We start from the raw sequence: 25,012 nt of genomic DNA, 5'->3' as shown, positions 1-25,012 counted from the left end.
TTTCTGTCTAATTCCCTATGATTTTTTCATACCTATCTTTAATAATGCATGCAATGTTGCTCTTTTGGCAGACTTGGCTCTGTGTGACAGCTTCTTATAAAATCCTTAGTGTATATGTTTTTTTTTTCTATTTTCCAACCATCTTTTTTAATAGCAGTGTTTGGTTTTTTTTAATCATGTTCTAATCCAATATTATTTCATTATAGGATGCCCCTCCTGCACATCTTTGTTTCTCAATGTACTGATGTAGTGGTTTTCTTAAATATATTTTTCTTGCTTGCTTTTCATCTTGAATACAAACATAAAATAACATGGACAAAAATTATAGTTGCTGCCGTTATTAGGCTTTATTGTTAGATATAACTTGATGGAAATCATGTCAGATATCAGCAGGTCATATTTTGGGAAACTGATTTTTATAGGAATGTAATATACTGAGTTAAATATTCAGAAATAGATCTATCTGCCATGTACTTTTCCTATTCCTTAAACGAGTGAAAGATTTTTTAAAAAGATTTATTTATTTGAGAGAGTGGGGAGGAAGGGCAGAGGGAGAAAATCTTCAAGCAGACACCCTGCTGAGTCCAGAACCCACTGCCAGGCTTGACCTTAGGACCCTGCTGAGCCACCCAGGGACCCCAACAAAAGAAGACATTTTTGTAAAAAGATGCATAATTACTTTTACAGGTGGGTTGCCCAAATCTTCTCTGTAGTTCACACTGTCTTTCAGGATCCCTGAATATTTACATATGAAGGCTCTCTAATCACCCTAATGAACCCTCTCTTGAAAAAAAGTGGCTTCTTATGTGAAAATGGGTTGTGCTCATTTACGTGCCTTCTTAAGGCTATTAATGAGACAGGAAAAATCTGTCTGAACACAAGTAAACTATACCTTTTATCAAGTATTTAATGAATTTGAATTACTCTGTGGCTCCACTCAAAACTCTTAAAGAAGAGGGAAGTTGTATATTTGGTGGACTGTCAATTCCACCATTGATTAAGTAGTACTGAGTCCTACTTTACCACCCACTGCTGTTAACCACTGGGAATAGAAATAGAAAATTTGCACCTTCATTTTCATTGTACAGAAAGCCATCTTTCATTCCATGTCACATGCTTTTTCAGTTATTTTTCATGATTGCCAGGTTCTTCATCTTTGACATTAAAATATTCACTTATTTTTCATGTTGTTGCAAGAATTAAAGCAAATATATTTAAGGCACCAACTGCAATCCCTGGCATTAAATAGAGAATAAATGGTTGCTTTTCATTTTCCCAGTTCAGTTATATAAAAAAAAATATTCAAGCTATTTTTTCCCTTTTACGTAATGCTGTTACTTTTCCTGGCTGAAAATTGGTGGGCAACTAATGAAACCACTCAGGCCTCCTGATGGGAAGTGTGCATGTTGAAACTGGATCAGGAGTCACCCCCTGGGTGAGAACACATGGAACTCAATTATACTTGATTCCAGTCACACTGTCCTGCATGGCTAGCATTGGGTGACAACTTCACATTGGTATAAATTTAGTGTTTTAGAATATAAGAGTGTGGCTATACAACATAGGAGGTCTAATTGAACCCCAACTTTTAGAATAAGCAACTAGGTCACATTGCCTTAAAATGCTGGGTTTCAGCTGCCTGGACATGTGACAAGTGTATGACCTTTTCTTCACACTTCTCAAAAGGACTTGCAATTTATGTGCTTTATCCTCAGCCTAGAGATATGGTTGTTAGATTAAATGAATTAATATATTTGAAGCATTTTGTAGAACAGTGTCTTGGTCATAATACATGCAATATGAGTGTGTACTGTTATTACAGTTTGTATTATGTAAATATACATATTTTCTAAAATGTCTTTTTTTTTCACATAAAGAGAAGGCTTTGCAAGACTGAGTTCTTTGAAATCTTATGTTTTTGATTCACTTAGTAAGCTGACAAAATGGCAGCCTTGCAAACCACTTACGTTCCAAAATGGCCCTTAATTCTGTCTATACATTTTAGTTTTGAGGCCCTCTTCTAAAAAGACCCTTTTCTCAAAACTCCTGAAGAAATTAGAAGAGGTGACATCTAAGATTATATCTAAGACTTAAGACTGTAAATGAAGATAATGATCCTCTTTGGCATAGGAGCTTCCTGATGAATAACTTTATACTGTCATTTGTTACAGAGAAAACAGGGCCAGCTTCCTGTTTCCTGGGAGCACACTTAGGAAGGACAATTTTCTCTTAAATCTCTAATGCTTAGAATGATTCGTCTATGCTCTTTATGTTTGTAAATGGGGACTGAGAAGGTAGCTAATAGGATATTGGGCCACGTTCAAATCAAACTTTTTTCAAATGAGAAAAAGAAAAATTTGCTAATAAAAACCTGGGTAGTTATAGAGGAAAAGGATCATCGTTTCTATGGCAGTTTCTTAAACATTAGCTGAACTAATGGGGATAAGGTGATCAGTACAGTTCCTCAAAGAATACCTGTGATTGCCCATCAGTTATATCACATTGCCCCACATTGATTGGGGTTCAGGTTACATGAATAATGATAGATAACAGTAATAACTAGTTTTTAGTGAAGATTTATTCTGTGTTCATCATTGTCCTTCGTACTTCATTATATGTCATTATTTTGCAAAACTGTGAAGTATTTTCATAGTTAGGGAGATTTGGAGAGATTAAGTTCCTTTTTATAATATGAGAGAGCTAGTAAGCTCTCTAATTTAGAAAAGGTGGGCTTTTAATTTCTTGGAATGCAGAAGATTGTTCTAGAATTCAGGCACCTCACAAATATAGGATTAATTTTTTAAAATGTTCATTTAAATAATTCCATGGCTGGCATAAATTTAAATTTGATGGCAAAAGGTCCTTTACATGTATTACTATTCATTAGGCTAAATTTGCTGCAATTACCATGCAATTTTGAGTGGTTTTCCAGTGTGCTATTTTGAGAAAAGATCAAAGGATTTCTATTGAAGTGATCCCATTAACCACATTAGGAATAAAGATATGTATACTGAACAAGGTGCATCTTTTCATTAAATAAGTAATCACAATCATTTAAAGGAATATATCACTTATTAGATCATATTTTTAGAGCCTGATTAGAAGATAATTTTGTGCTACATTTAAATTTTGTGTATGTATTATGAAATTATTCAAAAGCAAGTTTAATTAGCCATAATAGCCAATACATTGCTGTTAAAATGGAAATTTTGAGCTGTAGCCAGAAAAACAGCATTAATTAGGAAACATCATTTTTGGAGACATTTAGAGTGTCTCCTGAGCATCAGGCCACAGTGAGTACCAATCATATAGAGTCAGGGCCCAGGTAATCCTAAAGGGGCAGACCAAGCACCTAGATTTGGGGCGCTGATGGGCCAGTAGATTTTTAGTGTGTGACTTTCTGGTGTAGGAACCATTTTTTTTTCCCATGTAAATTTAATTTTCCAGAAAAATAGAATAAAACTGAATGCTGTGTGGTTAAAGAAGAAGAAAGTCATTAGACATCATTTGCACTCGCTTTTCCCCTGTTTTTCTGAGAGTAGCAATGTCCAAACAAAAATTACATTGGGGAGAGTTACACAGGCAAGGAAAGTTCATTCAATATTATTGTAACACATGGAGGCCAGAACTCACCCTGAGCTCACCTCAAACTCAACTCAACTGAAAAAAAAGAAGACTGGAAAGTTGTTAAGAGCTTCCATAGAGGGATCATAGACCACATGTGGTTTGCTAATTGGCTTCACCCAAAGGAAAAGTAAACCTTTCCTTCAAATATCTTCATGACTGGAGGTAGTGTTACAAGTAGGCTTCTATCTTCCCACAGAAATTGGAAGATGGGAAGCTATCACTCTTGAAGGTTATATTTCAAAGGGACAGCTCTTAGGTTCTTGAGGAATAGAATCCTGGGTTGTAACACTAGCAAGAGGCTCTTTCAAATATTTACATATCAAAGGGGCAGAGAAGAGATTTGAAATTACAAGTTTTCTAAAGTATATGTGCCAAAGAAAGGGAAGCCAGAGGCCTAGAAGCAGAAAGAAGCCTGTCTAAAGTTTGGTCAAGCTGTGGGGAATATTAAGGTCTTGGTAGTGAAGATGATTCTCTGTTTCAAGGCAACCAATTCCATTCACCAAAATTAGTTCCTACCAGGAAATCAGTAGGAAAAAATAAATAAATAAACAAAAGGTGGTTTTTGTTTTCAGAACACAATTTTTATTCAGTGTGAACTATTTTGGCCTTTCTTGATTTTGGATTTATTTTATTTTATTTATTTGAGTGAGAGAGAGGGAGAGAGAGCACAAGCAGGGGGAGGGGCAGAGAGAGGGAGAAGCAGGTTCCCTGCTGAGCAGGGAGCTGCTCACTCAATCCCAGGACCCTGGGATCAGGGCAAACACTTAACCTACTGAGCAACCTACGCACCCCTGGAATTTTTTTTTTTTTAGCATTAAAATAGAATGGATTATTGCCACATGTTAGATAAGCTCTTAAGAACTTTTTGTAAGAATCGTGATAAGCAACAAGGAACAAATATTAGTTCTGGCTGTAACTTTGGAGTCAGATAGAACTAGTTTGAGTTGCAGCCTTTCCCCATCTTGGGAAAGTTACTTAGTCCCTTTGAGGCAAAATTTCCTAGTCTGTAAAATGGAGAAAATAGAATTGTTACAAGATTGAAAGAAGATGATGCATACATAGTAATTAGCAGCATGCCTGGCACATACTGAGGGTATAACAAATAATTATAATAAACCCACTGGTGAGTGGAGGACCTGTTGCTACTAACATTGTTTTCTTGCCAGTAGATGCATAATTCTGTCTTCTGGTAGGGCCCTCATAAGGCATACAGATTTGATCTGAGTAAAAGATGAGCCACGGTCCTTATTGATGTTAGAGAGAGTAGGCTCTATTCCAACATCTTTACTAACACATGGTTTGCTGCTTATAATTATTACGTAAGAAATGAGTGAGTTTGCTATGATAGATTAAGCATTTACTTGAAAGTCTGCAAAAAGTATGTGGCTGCTAACACAGAACCTTCCTATATTAAGTAACAGAGGAATCCGATAATGAGTACACAATAAATTTTTACTCAATCTACATGTATCTAACCTTAAAATATTAATAACCTTTCATATCACGTGTCCTTATTAGAAAATGCTAAAATACCGTAAGGCCTCTGTTGTCATTTTAAAATTATTCACCAACCCTGAAGGAAGAAATGTGGTAAAGGTTCAGCAAAATATAGGGTAAGTCTATCTCTTATGGAAATAGGAAATCCAGGAAGAATGAAACCAGGTCTTCTTGTGATTTATATCAAATACCTGTTTGGGTAATGGAATTGTTTTCCTGTGGTGTTTTCTTGGTATTTTATTAATCATATCAGAGGTAACCTAGCATATTCTGAACACTGCACTTACAGGGCATGCTGCTTCCATGAAGAGCCATATGCTTTCTCTGTTGGTTCCTGTGCTCCAAAGAGCAGCAAATGCTACATTAGACTTTAGTCTGCAAGTCTCATCTCCGGTCATCAGACTTGTTGATTCAGTCACTGTCATCTTTATTAAACTCCTTACCCAATCTCAGTGTTATCAAAATCTTGGCATTGGTAATAAAATAAGAAAGACAAGAAGACTTTATTAATTTTCTAGATTAAAAAAAAAAAAAAGATGTATCAAAGATGCCAATACAGACAGAGGCCAGCAAAGAAAGAAAACTAGTAGAAAGAAAAGCACCAATGCTGTCACATCTACAAGGGTGCTAAAATCTTCCATTTCCTTGAGCAGACTTCCGGAAGTTAGAGTGTCTGAGTTTAGCCACTTGCTGGGTAATCGTATGATTGAAAGCAAAGCATTGAACCTCTGTGTACTTGACTTTTTGCATCTGCAAAATAGCTTGAATAATGTTAAATACCCATGACATTGTTGTGCTGATAAAATACAAAATGCATGTAGAGCACTTAGCATTCAGTCTGCCACATAGAACCTTTGATAATATAAATTAACTTTTATCAGTAGTACTGGCAATTTAACTGAGGAATAAACCATATTACAAATGGAAATAAACCTATATCCACTGGCAAGAAGGAGAAACATTAGTAATTGGCACTTTAACACCTAAAATTTTTTTAAAGTGTTTCTGAGTTCTATTAGCATGAAACTTTTCTCAGTAGCCACTATGAAACTAGTAAGACAAAAGCCGTGCTTCCGTTGGGATAAATTTAGGTTGTGAGGATGGAAAGAGGGCACATATCAACTGCTATTCTTATTTTTTTTTATTCTTATTTTTTGAGGAAAAAAATGTGGGTCTCTGCCCTGCTGAGCTCTTGAGAGAAGGAATGATTAGCTTTCCTGCCTCTTCTTCCTCCCAAGACATTCAGGTCGTTGGGGCCACATGACATAACCAGACTGAGGGCCACATGCCCAGCCCACCCCCCTTGATGGGCAGCCTCCCTTCCATATTTCCCAGCTCCAGGCTTGACATGTTTTCCTTTGATGAGATCAGTGGAGAACCTGGCTAATCTCTCACCTAAGCTCTTATACTTTCACCAAAAAGAATGTGAACTTTCTCCAACAAAAGAAAATTGAGACAGCAATAGCTTTCTGATGGGAATATAAAGGTGATCACCCAAAGTGAGTAGACCCAGTGTTAAATCAGGAAAATTACATACTGCCCTATTTAACCCAGGACGATCTGGACTTCTACAGATGGTGTGCAGGAACCCTGGTGGAGGAGCAGCACACCTAGCACCCAGCATACAGCTCTACAGTAGAGATGATACTCTGTGTTTCATTCAGAGCACACCACAGAATTCCAGAGCAGGGAAGGAAGGAGGAGCAAAGAATTGACCTAACAATTTTAGAAAGAAACATAAAACCTCATCAGAAGAGCCTCGCTGTCAGTGACTACTAAAGTGTGGCCTTAGGTGATTGATGTAATGATAGATACAAATATAAAATATCACAATGAAATTCTGAAAGAGGGAGAAATTTAATGCACTCCAACCATGGGAGCCAGAGAGCACTGATCTGTAAAGACAGAATTTTTCGCAGATAAACAGAAACAGGTTCCACATGCAGCATGACAATTAATGGCCTGAATCAATATGCCCTGTGAATCAAGTGATCTTTTTGTCACTTGAATTCCCAGGGATTCCATTCATGTTAGGCAAGTCCCTGAATACAGTGACCCCCGAGAATAAAATGTCCTAGGTGTTCACCATCACAGCTGATTGACACATGGCATGCAGTACATAGTGCAGAAGTGTCTAATTGTTGGGACAGCTGCTGATTCCATACTTTTAGTGTGGAAGACACAGGGAAAATAATCAGATCAGACTATCATTGTTTTTATTTTTTTATTTTTTTTTATTTTTTATTTTATTTTTTTTTTATCAGTGCTGGTTTTATTTTTCTTACTCTTCCCCCCCGCCCAAGTGATACAGTTTGCTGAGTTTTTGCTTGTTGCTTGTTAAGCTTTTTTTTTTTTTAATTAATTTTTATTGGTGTTCAATTTACCAACATACAGAAAAACACCCAGTGCTCATCCCATCAAGTGTCCACCTCAGTGCCCGTCACCCATTCCCTCCAACACCCGCCCTCCTCCCCCCTTCCACCACCCCTAGTTCGTTTCCCCGAGTTAGGAGTCTTTATGTTCTGTCTCCCTTCCTGATACTTCCCACACATTTCTTCTCCCTTCCTTTATATTCCCTTTCACTATTATTCATATTCCCCAAATGAATGAGAACATACACTGTTTGTCCTTCTCCGATTGACTTATTTCACTCAGCATAATACCCTCCAGTTCCATCCACGTTGAAGCAAATGGTGGGTATTTGTCGTTTCTAATGGCTGAGTAATATTCCATTGTATACATAAACCACATCTTCTTTATCCATTCATCTTTCGATGGACACCGAGGCTCCTTCCACAGTTTGGCTATTGTGGCCATTGCTGATAGAAACATCGGGGTGCAGGTGTCCCGACGTTTCATTGCATCTGAATCTTTGGGGTAAATCCCCAACAGTGCAATTGCTGGGTCGTAGGGCAGGTCTATTTTTAACTCTTTGAGGAACCTCCACACAGTTTTCCAGAGTGGCTGCACCAGTTCACATTCCCACCAACAGTGCAAGAGGGTTCCCTTTTCTCCGCATCCTCTCCAACATTTGTGGTTTCCTGCCTTGTTAATTTTCCCCATTCTCACTGGTGTGAGGTGGTATCTCATTGTGGTTTTGATTTGTATTTCCCTGATGGCAAGTGATGCAGAGCATTTTCTCATGTGCATGTTGGCCATGTCCATGTCTTCCTCTGTGAGATTTCTCTTCATGTCTTTTGCCCATTTCATGATTGGATTGTTTGTTTCTTTGGTGTTGAGTTTAATAAGTTCTTTATAGATTTTGGAAACTAGCCCTTTATCTGATATGTCATTTGCAAATATCTTCTCCCATTCTGTAGGTTTTATATAGCACTTTATCCTTCCCTGAGTGCTTTCACGTTTATTATTTGACCCAATCTGATTTTCCTGCTGACCCTGGGAGGTAAATAATGGATCACCATTATGTTTGTGATGGAAAAAAAAAATGTTATCAGGGGATCATAAATTATTACAGCTAGGTGCAGTGTTGGGATTAGAACCCAGTGTCCAATATTCTTTTTACCACTCTGCATTGCTTCTCTAAGATTCTGTGGGAATGCAAATTCCTTTTATCGGAATTGACAGATAAATGGCAGCAGGTGCAGTAGAGTCGAGTTGGAAGGGTTAGAGCTCAATAGCTGTGTAGAAAAGAAGCCTAACATATCCAGTTCTATAGGAAAGGATGACATTGAAAATACTAACAAATTTTCTGTGGTCATAAATGCAGACACATTGAATGTATAAAACTGAAATAGCTATAGAAATACTTGGGTTGGAATTTTGTCTGTGCTACTTGTGAGGCCTAAATGACATATCCCCTTTGAGAGTCAGTTTCCTCTCCTATACTGTAGTAATAACACCTGTACCACAGAGTTGTTAGGAGGCATAAATTAGACAATGTGTGTAAAGTGTAACAGCACAGAGCCTACCGTGTACTAATAATTCAGTAAAAGTAACAGTTGTTACTGAATAAAATAAGAAATTTAAGCCTCACAGTGAGTGAGAAGGCATAGCAGTCGCATTGAATAGCAGTTGACAATTAAGTCATGTGAAAATATATCTACCGAAGGTCAATCTATGCAATATTTGGGAGGAAGTTAAGAAAGCGGGTTTTTGATAACACAATATACTTAAGTAAGCTAACACCAAGGTATTATGAAAGCTCTTCTGGAGCTCTTCAAACACCCTGTCTTTGAGTGTAATTTGTAAAAAAAACCTACCAAAAACTAAAAAAACATGACAAGCAACTTCTATCAGAAAACCAGAAGGAAGGCTACAGTATTCACATACATACACATTCCTCACTACTTTACTTATACTTTTTTAAAAACAAAAAAAAGATTTTATTTAAGTATTCATGAGAGACACACACAGAGAGAGAGGCAGAGACACAGGCAGAGGGAGAAGCAGGCTCCATCCAGGGAGCCTGATGTGGGACTCGATCCCAGGACTCCAGGATCAGGCCCTGGGCTGAAGGCAGGCACTAAACCACTGAGCCACCCAGGGATCCCATTTACTTATACTCTTGATGCCATTTTTGTCTTCCTATAAACCAGATTCCCCCTAAACTCTTAGTTCCAGACTTGAAGATTCTTTGAAATGAATCCTCTAGGTTTTTGTAAAGATTGGTTGTTCGACTTTCTGCGTGTAAAAACGTGAAATGCATCTTAAGAAAAGGGATTTCTGGGTGTGTGTATTCCTAGATGTTTTAGTCAATGAGCTGCCAGAAAAAGAAGCTATTTTGCTATTGAAGAGTATAGTTGAGTAAAAATCAGTAATGGAGAGTATAATCTACATTTCAAAATATAGCTCTTGTTGCATTTTCTGAAATTTAACACATTTTGATGAAAAACACAGACTCTTTAGGCTCCCTAGCTTTGAAGCTGATTTTCTTAATTATTGCCTATATGGCTTTTCTTTCGCTTAATAATTATAGAATGCTTGACCTGACTGATGAGGCTCTTTTCAACTTCCTTTTCAATAGTAACAGTCTTGAAAAGTACCCTAGAAACTTCTGCAACTATTCTGCTTATTTTGAGAAAAGAGCTCCAAATTAGCTCTCAACTATTTGTAGTGAGATGGGTGTCAGATGATGTTGATGTAAATAAGGCACCCAAATGAACCAAACTGGAGATTGCTAACTTGGTTGACTTAAAATAACTTAGTGACTTAGTCATTGGAATTAAGTGGCTTATTACTTGGAGGCATAAAGAAAATAAATGCAGATATGATACTTACATTGATATAAAATTATCCAACTTTGCCTAAGCATAGGAGAAGGTTTCATTAAATAAATATCATATTTCCTTCTTTTACTGAAGATATCATAGGGGCTGGGAGTTAGGGAAGTATCGAGGGAATGATATTTATGATGTCACTGCCAGTGTTTGGCCCACTTGGGTATTACCGTTACTTACAACTTTGAAATCAAAGGTCTCTCACATTTTCTTAATGTGATCTTGGGTCTCCAGGATCAGGCCCTGGGCTGAAGGCGGTGCTAAACCTCTGAGCCACCTAGGCTGCCCTAATTAGATTTTTCTACTTTATTTTATTTCCCCCTTTTTTCCCACCGCTATACCTTAACCAGTTGTAATGACATGAACCTTTCATATATCTTTCACCATGTTCCTATTAAAAGTATACAAATATAAGGTTGTTTTTCTTTCTTGCCTTACAGAAGTAGGCACATGCTATATGAATTAAACTAGCTTTTCTCCTTTACTAATATATTAGGGGTCTCTTTAAGGTCAACAAATTTGACTCTAACTCCTATTTTCAACTCTATTAAAATTCTAGATTATGAGTATGCCATAATTTATTCAACCATAGCCTTGTAGTCAAGCTCTTAAGTGTTTACACTTTTCTCTTTCCTTCTCATAACATTATAGCAAACATCCTGTACTTATATATTTATGTGCTGGTATATTTAATTATATAGAATATATTCCACAAACTGAGGTTTGATTAAAATATTTGTTTTTTTTTTTAACTTTTATCATTGTGAATTTCAAGCATATAATAAGTACAGGGAATTGTTTAATGAACTCACATGTACCCATCATCCACCTGTAATTTAATATTTTTAAAATTTTAATAGATATTATTAGATTGCTTACTAAAAAATGACTAAAAATTTGTATTCACTAGCAAATTTCCCAAATAAATATATTTACCACATTATCACTATTTCTTTCTTTATTCCTCTAAGTTTATTGAAAAAAAAAACTCCTTATTTTGTTTTGACTTCCATTCTAATGAAACAAGCGCCCTGTCCTACATTTAATTTTCATTTAGATCTTCTGTTCATCACTTGCCTATGTGTAATTTTGTCCATTCCTCTATGGATTATTATTTTTTTCGTATCATTTGATACATGCTCTTTGTATTTTAGAGGCATTAACTCTTGGTCTGCCATATTGCTACAAATATGTTTCTTTTCATTTTTACTTGCATTTTCACTTTGTTAGTGACACCTTTTTCCCCATAAAATGGTTACTATTTATAAAGTACAATATGCTGATCTCATCGTGTATGGTTTCATTGCATGGCCTATGACATATATGTTAATTTTTATATCCACCTTCAAATTTCTTGTCAATCTCCCCCAGCAATCACTATGCTACAATCACTCTGTTTTTCTGAATTTCTGAAAAATAAGCTCTTTCTTTCCACGAGGTCGTTCCTCCTTATTCCTTCTGACTAAAAGACTCTCCTGTCCACCCTTCACTTGACAGTCTCCAGTCCTTTTCCATGTCTCAGCATAAATGTCACGAAGTCAGGTCTTTCTGACTCCCCTAGTCTAAATCAGAAACTCCTGCTCTACTTCTGCATGGTAGCTAACCATTTTCTTTCACCACACACGGTCCAGCTATCACTTTAAGTTAAGTTAAACTTAAGTTTAGGTCCATGAAGGCAATGTGAAGTGTCTATGGTTATCCACTCTATCCCCAGGACCTAGTACAGTCCTTGGAACATAACTCTAGTTCACTATATTTTAGTTGGCAGAAGGAGTGAATATTCTCAGAAAACTTCACAAAAGATGGAGCATTAAGCTAATTTTGAGGAATAAGTAGTATTGAGCCATGCATGTAGGTAGAATTATATTGGCATGTGGAAACTGGGGACAGCAATAAAATTGTGGCCGCAAATTCTTTTGAAAGAAATGGAAGACAAGTTTGTGTAGGTAGCTGTGGCCAGGCCATGAAAGGCCACGAGAATGGTGGTCACATTGATACTTTAGTAAATACTCTGACACTGTCAAGGGTTCTAATAAAACCTTATAGGCACAATGACCATGTTAAAGTTTATGAAGGCTGCAGATGATTCAGTTATAGGTACACAATTTATGAAGTATAAGAGGATTGAAGAACAGGCTTCTGTAAATGCCACATAATGTCTCCCCCAGAGATGAGGGGCAATGTGTGTTTTCCTCTATTAGTTTTCATTGTGACCAAAGTCATACAGGGTATGATTGTCCATTGCCTTTTTTTGTTCCATGTGGTGCCATTTGAGGTTGTAGCTTGAGCTAGCTGGTGATTTCTGTCCTACAGGCACAGGATGAGTTTTTCTGTGGCTAGCATCCCTTCCCTTGTGGTACCGAGATTTCTGGTAAAGATAACAATCCCTCAATCCCTCAGTGGTGGCCTCTGTACTTCCTTTCAAACATGTGCCTTTGTGGATTTGAAAATAGCAGAGGAAAATGTTCGACCAAGCAGCCACACAGGTGGAAAAGGCTTATTGATTTCCAAGTTCTCCATTTCATCAGAAGGGCTAAGATGTGTCAGACGTGTCCTCTCTCAACCCTTTTGTCTGACCTGCATGAGCAAACTTCTGAATATTCAAGGAGTGGGTGGAGTTGGTGAGAAGGGAAGATGGGAGGGATTTGAAACACCCAGCATTCATCACCTTTCAAAAAACCATAGTGTGAGTTGAAACTAGAGCATGCATACAGATCATTGCCTACCTTTCTGCAGCTGTGGCATTTAAGCATGCATTCTTTTGAGTGATTGCATCATAATTGTTTCTTCTGACCCACATTGTACTGAAGCACAGAAATGGAAAAAATAACAAACTTTATTTTTCTGGAGATGGGGGGACAAAAACGTGGTAATCTCAATTTACAAACACCCCAGGAGCCTACAATTCCAATTTTCTTTTCACAGTATTAATGAAACTGGGTACTGGAAAAATCAAATCTTCCCTCATAAATCTGAAACCATTTCCAAGACTAGCCTAGAATTATAATAATTTCCACATCTATTAAAACACAGTACAGTGCTCTGTTCTAATGAGATCATTTTAGGCAGGTGGGGTGGAGACAGAAATTTAAAACTGATTACTTTTAGTTTAATTTATGATAAAACCAGAAAGACTGGTCAGAGACTCAGTGAGAAAAGAATTCAATGAATGCATCTTGCCCATAATTTTTAAAAAGGATTATTGTAAGACAGGATATCTAACAATTTCAGATGGCAGAATGATATGTGTTGAGCATTATAGTTTTATAATCCTTTATATACGCCTCCCGATCTGAAATATTTAGCTCATATTCTGTTTGGTTTTTTTATCATTAATGTGCTTTATTCTTTACTGTTTCTTAAAGTTGGCAGTCTCTTGTATTTTTTTTTTTCTTAAAACTCAAAAACTGTCATTGGTATATTAGGAAACTCTTGCTTCATCCTTGATGTGACAGGGTCATGGTTGATGGCGTACCTATACGCTAACAGCCTATACTGAAGAAATAAAACAAACAATAAGAATCGCCTGGAAACTGTAATCTTACCCTGCAAAGCTAAGTTTGGAAACAACATAAATATAATAAGATTACAGTGAAAGAACAGCTCATCCAAGTATACAGAATAGTTTCATAAAAATGACAATTTGAGTGATAAAAAGAGCATCTGATGGCATGGTTATTGCCTTGGTGAACTCACCAATGGAAATATAAGGTCCCACCACCCACCAAACCCTCATTTTATGTGACAGAATTAGGACTATAAGCATCATTTCTTGTGCAGTATTGGAAAAACATAAATCAAGAGCAGTTTTATTTTTTAATAACAATATCTGATTGCTATTTTTCCAGTCTCAGAAAGAATAACCAAAGGATGCCAGACACTTTCTACTGCAAAGTGAAGCCTCTTTGGAAAAACTGGCGAATGTTCAAAAATTTACCTTCCAAAATGCAGTTATTTTAGAACTTCAGTTGTGAATCATCTTAAATAAATGTGGGCTTTATGCTCCCCATTTGCATAAACTAAGGTTATGACTAGATACAATCAGACTGTGGCAAACTGAGAAATACAGGCTCCTGTGCAAAGCTTAATGGCTTAATGTGCTCTACATATCCCCATACCCCATCTGCAGAACAAAATTCATAATAAAATACCAAAAGTTCAAAATTGGTAACAAGATGCCATTTATTTTGATAAAGCATATAATTTTATTCTGTAAACAAGTTTAGAATGTTAAATTATAAAGTAAACCATTCCAAGATGAAACACAAAGACTATGTTGTAGTGAAAAAAATCACATTTAGTCATTTGTTTGTTTGTTTTTTGCCAATAAGGATGATTTTATATTGGGACTTGAAATTAGGAACTTGGCAATAAGTTTTGTCACTCTTTGAACACCTTGCTGACCCGTTATGCTCTTTTAGGGCCACCTTCAAGGACAAGTCATGAGCTCGGGGCAGGATGCACAGAAGGGGTAGAGAGGGGGACGGAGTAGGAGGAAGAGTGGAGAGGAGCTTGGAGTTGTTGGCAGAGGGCCAGAGGACCTGCTAAGGAATAAGACCTGCTACAAACAATCTTCACTTTTCTGTTCTCTGCTGTAGCCTCATATATCACTTAAACATGTTTGTTCCATGGTGTTTTTTAACCGGATCGAAATGAGTTCTTATTTGGGGAAATGATGTTCTTTCACAGATGCAGTGCCAAAGGCTGTCAAAAATAAAGAAAGAACATACATCAGGACAATTTCTTTTCCTGTCGTGGCTGTTTAAAATAACTATCTCAGCAAACTGAGGGATAAGTTAAAATTTTGAATATTTCATTTTTAAATTTTTTTGTGAAAGCAACAAATGCATTTTTTATCCTTTTTATATGACAAGGCACTGGATTCTTTTGCACTTACTATGTATTTTCCACAATGGATTATCCGATATGAATAAATTGGTTCGGGGTATAATGTGGAAATACGTTAATAAGTATCCTAAGACTTGAAAGACTATGCCTACCTACATAATCACAGTAGTAATTAGGCAATGAAAAATAAGAAAATACATAGAGCTAACATACTTTGGCCCAGATTCTTGATTAATCTGGCCAAAACAGACTATGTAGAAGGCTTCTGGAGACCATGAGATCCTACCAAATGTTTGAACAGATAGAGAAAGAATTAAAAATCAGTTCTCATCTGTCCTCTAAGATAACACTGTTTACCCGTCCATGAGTCCCAGGAATATTTTCACAGCCATTTAGCTGAAAAGTAGCTTATATGAAACAGGTTATAACCCTTTTGACAGCTCTTTGTCTTGGCCAGTGCAGTCAATAGCTTCTGAATCGTTTAGGCAAAAATGCCAGCAGAGATCAAAAGCCTTCATATTGCCATTCTGGTGTGTGTATGCGCTTTCCTCGCAGGTAGTAGACCCAGCGATTTACGCTCCATTCTGATTGACTCTGAGGGTGCATCATGGGTGTAGATGACATGGGGGTAAAAATCTTCTATTGTTTCAGTGTTCACAGAAATTGTGTATAATTCATGATGCTTTCCTACTTTACGTATCATTAAAAGAGGATATAAACAGGCACTTGGAATATTTCATATACTCTTTTCTTTCTTTCTTTCTTTTATTCTTTTTTTTTTTTGGCTTGTGACCTAACCATCAACTCAAAATACTGGTGCCACCACCACAGTTGAATGCTTACTTGCCTGTTTCCAGTCCTAACAGAGGGTCCTCATGTGCTCTGGCTTCTTCGGTCCCCATCCATGGAAGCAATGAAAAGTTTCCATTGACCTGGGCTCCTTATGCCTCTGGTCCAATTAGCTTAGTTTCACCTATAAGTCAGTTAACTTCTGACCATTCAAGGACTTACTGCTGATTTGTATATATTCCATTCTCTTTGCTCCTCCTTTACTCTCCTTTACTTTGTTCTCATCACATGGGGGGTGGAGCAGAGAAAGGGAGAGAGAGTGAAAGTAAACCTTAGTTCATTTGTTTATTTCTTAACACTGCAGAAGAAACACATATAGATTCTTGTATTTATGTACAATGCCTTGATTTAGTGTATTATAGACTGTACAGGAGCTGCAAAATTCTCAAATGCATGAGATAAAAGAATTGCCTATGGATTTCTCTGATTAAGTTCCTTTGTTCTCATTGTTATAAAGGGTTAAGAGATGACTGTGTTTCTTTTTTGCTATAAAATTTTAACTAAATTATATAAGAAGGCATTTAGCCTTTTTAGCTATTTCTACTATTCACTGCATTTAAATTAATGTGAAATTTCCTCAGAGGCTTTCCAGCGATCATCAAAATAAACCATTTATAACAATAAGTGAAGCCACATTTATAATTTATAAATATATTTAAATTTCTCTAGCCTTTCCTTTAAGATTTTATGTATTTATTTATTAGAGAGAGAGAAAGAGAGGAGCAGAGGGGAGGGAGAAGGACAAGCAGATTCCCCACTGAGAGCAGAGCCCAATGCAGGGCTGAATCCTAGGACCCTGAGATCAGGACCAGAGCCAAAACCAGGAGTCCAAAGCTGAACTGACTGAGCCACCCAGGCGCCCCAAATTTCTCTAGTCTTTTTTGTACATCTGGAAGAGATGTCTTTAGTGTATAAACACTTCTGATCTTAGCACAAAATTTAAGAAAAATGTCACTTAGCCTTCAGATTTGAAGCAAAAACTGAAAAAAAAAGTTGTTAAATAATCAGTGAGATATGGAAGTGACTGCATATTGCAAACAGACCTATTAGAATACCTGTGGCGGTTATTAATTTTTTAATGTCAATTGATAGGTAAAGGGTAAAGTGTTTCATCATTGGGTTTTGGCATTTTTTTGGTCGGCTATTTTTAGAAAATGGTATTTAGAATCTTTATTTACATATGGGTTACAGAGATATTTTTAGGCCTGCATGTGACTTAAGCAACATTTTGGCTGGAGTTGCAAAAAAGGCGAGTATTTTCCTTAAATAGAAGGTGTTTATCAAATGCCCATATGGCAAAATTGAAGCATTTGAGGCTTTGCTTTGGTCTTTGAATCTCATTCTAGTTTTAACATCAACTTGTTGTTCCTGTGCTCTTACACAGTTGTTCTGAAAATATATCAGAAATATTTGAGCAGATAAAAGTAAGATTAAAATTCTTGGATAAGATAGTCCATTTATCATACCAGTTCCTAACTAGAAAAAAAAAAAAAAAGAACATATCTACTCTAACATTTAAACCCTGCATTTCATTAAAACTCTCAGTTCTTACTAGCATGAAGTATATGATGAGGATTTTATATCCATTCTCCCATTCTTCTCTGACAGACAAAGTGAGGTAATTATGGAAATGTGTTTAAAATAAAAGCATTCCATCAGGGTGGGGGGAAAGATTTATGTAACATTTAAATAAAATCTTTTCTTTAGCTCTTAAGATACCATGTTAAAAGAATGATCCACAAATGAGCAAGTAAAAAGTTGTCATTCCGTGGAAGTTAGCAACTGAGCTAATTGGCCGACTTTGGCAAAGATGACCATATTTGAGAGAGAAAGTGCTGCTTTTGGTTTGTGAGGTAGTGACAGAGATCCTGCAGGAGGTTCTGTTCTTCTTGAAAGGGAATTAATTTCCTGTAATCAAATGCTGTGGATTATGGTCTTTGTTTCCTTCCACCGTGGCCACAGAAGCAACTCTACGGCCTTTTATTCAGCAACATTACATTAGCTTTTGTGAAACATGCAGGAATATACTCAGAATAGAAGGGTTTCACCTGATACAATTTGCAGCTCCAGAACATAGCCTCTTGCTGCTTTGCGACTGAGGGCTGTACTTTGTAAGTGACTCTATTTGTAAGGCTTTATTTGGGGAACGAAAGGAAAGTGACAGTGAGAAACCCCCATTATGCGGAGGAAGTCTTGGTGATGTTTGAAAATGGAATTACAGAGCAGTACAGAGCTATGGCTGGTAAATGACTACCAGTATTTAACAGGCACTTTTGTAGAAATATTAAAAAATAGCTCCTAAATGATGTTTAATAGTCATAATTTTAGTCTTCTTGAATTATTCAATTTCTATATAAACACACACACACCATTTATATGCACATATCTATCTGTATCTGATACATATTTACAACCTTGAGATTATTTTAATTCATTCTTGAGATTATTTTAATGCATTACAAAAAAAATGACGTTTTGAAAATTCTAGCATTTTTAATTCACTGCATCAGAAAAGTAATCTTTTTCTGTAAGACAAAAGAGAGGACAGAGATTCAGGGAAAGAAAATATAATCCATAGAGAAAAATGACCTGAGGGTCAGAGATAGGATTGGTTTTTATCTCTGTACAGTTACTATTCATTTAAAATATTTAAAAAAAAAAAAGTTCCTTATGTAGAGGAAAAGAGCTGCTCCTCGCTCTCCAAACCCCATTTACATATTAAATTCCAGGACTTTTTCTCTCCATCTATCATCAATTTCAGTGCCTGACTATGCCCTGGAGAAGACAGTAATGAACCCTGTAATCCCTTTCTTATGCCATGGAAGAGCTTATTTATACATTGGAAAGACTAAACGAGAATTTTGTCAGTTGAAAAAAGTGGGCTAGGCAGTCCTTTATTCGTTATTATGTATTAAGTACTAAATTCTGACTCATATCAGATTTAGATAGTCTATAAAACTGAAAAAAATATTTTCCTACTTCACCCTCCCAAATATAGTTTTGGTGGTCACTCAGCCACTGCCAATGAATAAGTGATACATACTACACTTATATGAATAAATACACCTCCGACAGAAAAGGACTTAGTGTTATTTTAGTTTGTAAAGATGTGACTAAAATCATGCTTTTATTAAGGAAGCATGAGAGTCCATTCAGAATGCTTGGATTATCTTACTGTTCAGTACTGTATTCATTACTGTATGATGCAATCTGATTTATTTTTTTTAATATTTTATTTATTTATTCATGAGAGACAGAGAGAGAGAGAGAGAGAGAGAGAGAGAGAGGCAGAGACACAGGCAGAGGGAGAAGCAGGCTCCATGCAAGGAGCCCGACGCGGGACTCGATCCTGGGTCTCCAGGATCACGCCCTGGGCCTAAGGTGGCCCTAAACTGCTGAGCCACCGGGGCTGCCCTGCAGTCAGATTTCTAAAGTATTACTAAATTTAGGTATCATAATTCAGAGTCTGGAGTTAGCCCTGAGTGTTCTGTATGAACATCAACTTGATTGCTAAATTAATACCCTCTGATAGTATAAGGGAGTGTCATTATGATTTCATCTACCATGTCGGGTTTCTGATTTTTCACCTAACACATCAACGTGGCCCTTAAGAGCTGCATGAAGCTTATTTGGGGCTGCACTTAGAAAATCTTGTTAACTGATCTGTGATAAAGAAAAGATAGCAACAGATCTCCCCCCTAGTGCTTTGAGTCATAGTCTCTAGTTTTTAGTGACCGTGAGGCACAGGGACTGCTACATTTAGCAGCAGTAGACTTTCCCTAAAGCAGTGGGTGTTATTCCATTAGGCATGGAAATAGATGGTAAATGTTAGGTAATATGTGTATGTAATTATATACATATATAATATGTAGAAGTAAGATCCACATGTACACATATATTCTAATGTTATAGCTCTCGGGGGTTGGGTGAACCCAGTCATCACACGATGTTTCTTCTCGCCCTGTCTCCTACAGCTAACCCAACCCGAGCCGGCGGGAGAGAGCCCTACCCAGGCTCCGCAGAAGTGATTCGGGAGTCCAGCAGCACCACGGGCATGGTGGTGGGGATAGTAGCTGCCGCCGCCCTGTGCATCCTCATCCTCCTCTATGCCATGTACAAGTACAGAAACCGGGATGAAGGCTCGTACCATGTGGACGAGAGTCGAAACTACATCAGTAACTCAGCACAGTCCAATGGGGCTGTTGTAAAGGAGAAACAACCCAGCAGTGCGAAAAGCGCCAACAAAAATAAGAAAAACAAGGATAAAGAGTATTACGTCTGATTCCAAGATCTTAAAAAGACCCTTGTATAGAAATAGTCTTCATTTTATCTGAGACATAATATAAACTTATTTACTTTCCTTTTTACGAAGCACATACAAAAGAAGACAGGGAATGCAATCAGGAAGGAAAGACTGTTTTTAAAAAATAAAAACAAGTATCTCATGCTCTTGTTTCTCCAAAAAGAAAGAAAAAAAAAAAAAAACAGGGGCCAATAAATTCCCTAACATCCACAGTGTTTTCATTTACTCTGCCTGTCTTTATGTTGCTGGAACATTCCTAAAAGACAGTGATGACCGCACGCATTCATAAAGCAAAGGAGTATTACAACATCAAGGCACAACACAAAAACAACACAACACACAACACAAAAAAAAAAAAAAAAAGAAGCTACCTATGATCCTGGATTTAGCCAAAGTGCTAGCGCTTTCCTGAGAAGTCAGTTAGTCCGATTGCCAGAGAAGACTGTGTCATTTTGAATGACCCAACCTGCAAACCTTTGGGTTTGCCACCTGGCCGCAACTGGAGCAGTGGTTGGAACTTGCATTTGAAACAAAGTGCTGGCTTTTTTGAAGACTTGTGTAGGAACACATTCAAAAAGCCCCTTTCTGGTGGTGAGGGAAAAAAAGTATGGAGGCCTTATTTTCAACAATGTGAAATATAAGGCACATTTTCACACTAAAATTTCAAAACAACAAAACAAAAAAACAAGAGGGCATAGATGCAATCATTGGGAAATTTTCATGCACGCTTAATATGTTATTACATATGTTTATATAAAATCCATCTCTGTGTGCTTTCTGGACTGTGATAAGTGACGTTTTATAGCCTGTTGTATAGAAAATGCAAAATATATCTCTGCTCTTCAGCCATTTTTGGTAAATTCAATGTTATAAGTGTTGCTAAGTATAGGGAGTTTTATGACATCGGAGCAACAATTATTTCAGGGTTGTTTTTTTTTTTTTTTTGCCACCATTATAAATTGCCACAATTACTTACTTTTTTAAAAAAATTACAATGTAGTGTTTATTCTAAGGAAGATATGTATGAATGTATATAAAAAGACTCAGCTACTTTTTTTTTCTAACATGTACAGCCTTCATTCTGTTGCAATTAAGTTTTAGTATTTGTATGAAAGGTGTGAATTAGAAGGTAAAATATATACATATGTATCTTATAATCTTCTTTTCTCCCCTAAATACTCACATTTTCCACATACTTTCATCATTTACAATCGCAAATGCACACACAGACACACACACACACACACACAAATCCAGAGGAATCCATCAAATATGATGGAAAACCCAAGCATATATATAACAGCAAATGTTTACTGACAAATTGATAAGCAGGAAGGAAGGAAGATAGTTGTGCCAAGGTATTGATGACAAATGGGGTGATTTGCTTCATTGAGATCATGCTTCCAAGAAACCCTGAGAATATTTTAGTCCCTAATGAAATGGAACCTTTTCTTATCAAATAGAATATCACTGGTATATTGCTGCATGAATATGAACCATTTTGTGGGGGAGGTTACAGAAGCAAAACAGGCTAATGTATACCTTAACCACCCTGGCTGCTGCAATTAAAAATTTTGTTTCCAATAAAATCATACATACGAGATTTTATATATGTATATAAAATCTCTGAACTTGATGTGCATGATAAACACTTTGGAAAGTAAACATTTTCTCAACTAAGAAAGTATTTTTAGTAATCTTTGATTCTGTATTACTATCCATCTTAAAAAATCATTCTCTATTTGTTGATTATTGACCATATTTTAACTTTTCTGGTTTTCATATATATCATTAAATATAGTTTTAGTTTAACACACATTAAGTAATAGAGAAATATAGATTATACACTTGACACTTGTTTTGCATATTGTTTCAATGATGTTCATAGCAATAAATTATTAATATGAGCAGGCAATGCAAAGGAAATGCATTATTAGATTGGAAGGTGATGCCTCAGTAAAAATTGGTCGCATTACTTTAAAACATCTCCTAAAAGAATGATATTAGATTTCATAAAAGAGAATACCTTTACAATTAGCTTTAATCAGCAAAGGCAAAAAATGCAAAACATCTTTTGTGATACTTTAGATGATGAAAAAAGCCAAAAAGTGGCCTGGATTTCAGACATACAGCACCTTAGAAATATGTGTAATTCATAGCAAATCACCACTATCTATGGTTGCCAAGTAATTGTGTTGTGTGAAAAGTCTTAAAGGCTTTTCATGACCCAGAAAGTAGAGGTTTAAAACTAAAATTTAGTATCTATAACTTGTGTTTCAGATTTTCTTCTTTTTTTTAATTTGCTAGCTTAAGGAATTCATGTCTTTTTTTTTTTTCCTCTCATTCAGTCTTACTCAGGGAAAGCCAGTGAAATAAGAAGGTAAATATGAAACCACTAATTTACAGCTTGAGGTTTTTAAAAAGAAATGGTTGCTTTTCCGTATGATCTACTGAACTCAACCTAGTTTCCAACTGGAAAGATTCTAAAATATGATAGAAAATAAATTAAATAATGGTATTTTTAAGCAGTATATCTATGAAGCATGTTGTTTGGGATTGATTTCATTGTTTCTTTCCAGCATAAATTTTAAAATTTCATGTAATGATATAATCTAATATTGTCAGTAAAAATACTTCTAATGTTATTGGCCTACACAAAATCTAGCAATCTTTTTCTTTTTTTTCTTCTTTCTTTCTTTGTGAATGGAGAAAGAAAAGAGAGGAACATGAGCTAGAGAGAAAAAAAAGACATGAATAAGATCCCAAGTATCTTCATATCAAATGTATCAGGGTTCCATGAATAGTTTGCAGTTAACAGGATTTCACACTACCTGGCATAAATTTGATTACATCTCTAGACTGTAACTTTTCTGATTGAGTATGCTTCTTTTTTATCCATGTAATGTGTTGCCTTTTTAAAAAAAAAAAGAACAAAAAAACAAATACTACAATAATGTGTGAGGTGGTCAATCCCCAAGACATTAAAGAAAGGCCACATGACCCTACCCTTCTAGTGCTTTGTGTGATTGGGTATCTAAGGGTTTTGTTTTGTTTTTTCTGTTGCAAGGCCAATTTATCCATTATTGGAAATGCTAAGCAAGTGGAATTTACTGTTTTGTTAATAAAATATTTCTTAATACAACTGTGGATTTATTGATTTTTAAAAAAGCGTATGCGGCACCATTTTGGGAAAAGTGGCCCAGTAAGGAAGACTGAATTTGAAAGGAAAACCTGCCCTTTAGACAAGCAGGGGATGAATACTGCCGATCTTTTTCTGGGTTTTAATATTCAGTAAGCACATCTACATTCATAGATTTAAGATACAGTCACTAAATGTACCTCTGTTTACATCTGTGCATCTTGCTCTCCATGAAACTGCAAACTTGTAAGAAGTAGTTAAAAACAACATGAAGATGCTGATTTCATACGTAGGATTTTCTCTATAAAAACCAGTATAATTCAAGTAAACCTGTGATTAAATCCAGTACTATCTTTTACTAGCTACAAGTTGACAGATATAATTTCTCTCACTTTTCTCATTAGTAAATTATGGGTAATAATATCAACCTCATAGGGTAGTAAGGATCATAAGAACGAATGTGCCTTGCACAACTAAGTATAAAGAAAAGGTGGCTTGTATACTATAATTTTCCATAACAATAATTCAAGAAAATATGTCAAAAATGTTTGCTCAGGTTGTGCTATTTGAAAAATAAAAATGCAAAAAAGTGTGTAAAGGAATATACTTTTTCATCTCTTACATACTTTTTTTTTTTTTTTCCCACAAAAGCAAAGTGACTGTGGAAGTGAGATGACCCATCACTCACTTTCTGTAAGTTTCAGTCCAACAGTTGGTAACTGATTTAAAACTCTGGGCTTTGAGAATAATCTGATAGGAAAGCAGGAGTTTGGTCATTTTCTCCTTTTTCACTGAAAACGGTTTCAACATGAGTGTTTAATCTATATTACACCTACCTTGTTCTAGACATGTGTTATTTCTTATTAACTCATAACTTTTAAATATAATAGGGAAACAATCTACCTCTTCTTAATGTCTAAGTTAAAGGCTATGTAATATAGCTTACCTTTTTAAAAGCACGAAATTTTAAAGATGATGAAATAAATAGTACAAAATTTACCAGTAGTAAACAGAATTCAAGGATTAGGAATCTCTAACAATATTTATTAATAAAACTTGACAGATATATTCAGAAAAGTATTTTCTCAGGAAGAGAGCCTAATTGGGCTCATCAATCTTCAAAGGACTTCAAAATTCTCTAAAATATTAAGAATCAAACCAGTAAAACAGACATTGAATATAAACAAAACTTTGTTATAAAAATAATGTGGAAGAAAATGGTTCAGTGAGGATCAAAAAGCATCAGAGATATCATATACTTTTACAATGTACATGGACAGTATCCTTTTCTATAACTTGTTCAGCTACCTGACTTTTATATAAATTAACTTTGCTTCATTTTTACAAGTTCAACCTTCAAATATTTATTGAGACCAGTGTATGTAAATCACTCTGTTCATCTCATATCTACTATTTTGGACAATGTGATATTCGTTTGAAGACAAATGTCTCCAAAGATTGGCATAATTAAGTATTTTGAAGATCCATTGTACATATCTAATGCACAGCAAG

The 25,012-nt window shown here is 36.0% G+C and overlaps 1 protein-coding gene across 33 annotated transcripts in view; it reads left to right on the top strand.

Moving 5' to 3' along the window:
• Positions 1-23,520, top strand: part of NRXN1 (neurexin 1) — a 1,110,010-nt gene extending 1,086,490 nt beyond the window's left edge. For all 33 annotated transcript variants that reach the window (XM_041755312.1, XM_041755311.1, XM_041755321.1 and 30 more), the window contains one exon: positions 20,033-23,520. In XM_041755312.1, the coding sequence (XP_041611246.1) occupies positions 20,033-20,340 (308 nt within the window). In that variant the 3' untranslated portion in view covers positions 20,341-23,520. The remainder of the gene's footprint in view (positions 1-20,032) is intronic.
• The last annotated feature ends 1,492 nt before the right edge of the window (positions 23,521-25,012 follow it).

Source organism: Vulpes lagopus, chromosome 5 (genome assembly GCF_018345385.1).
Source record: "Vulpes lagopus strain Blue_001 chromosome 5, ASM1834538v1, whole genome shotgun sequence".
In the NCBI taxonomy this organism is placed as follows: domain Eukaryota; kingdom Metazoa; phylum Chordata; class Mammalia; order Carnivora; family Canidae; genus Vulpes; species Vulpes lagopus.
This window is presented reverse-complemented; position numbering and strand designations above follow the sequence as displayed.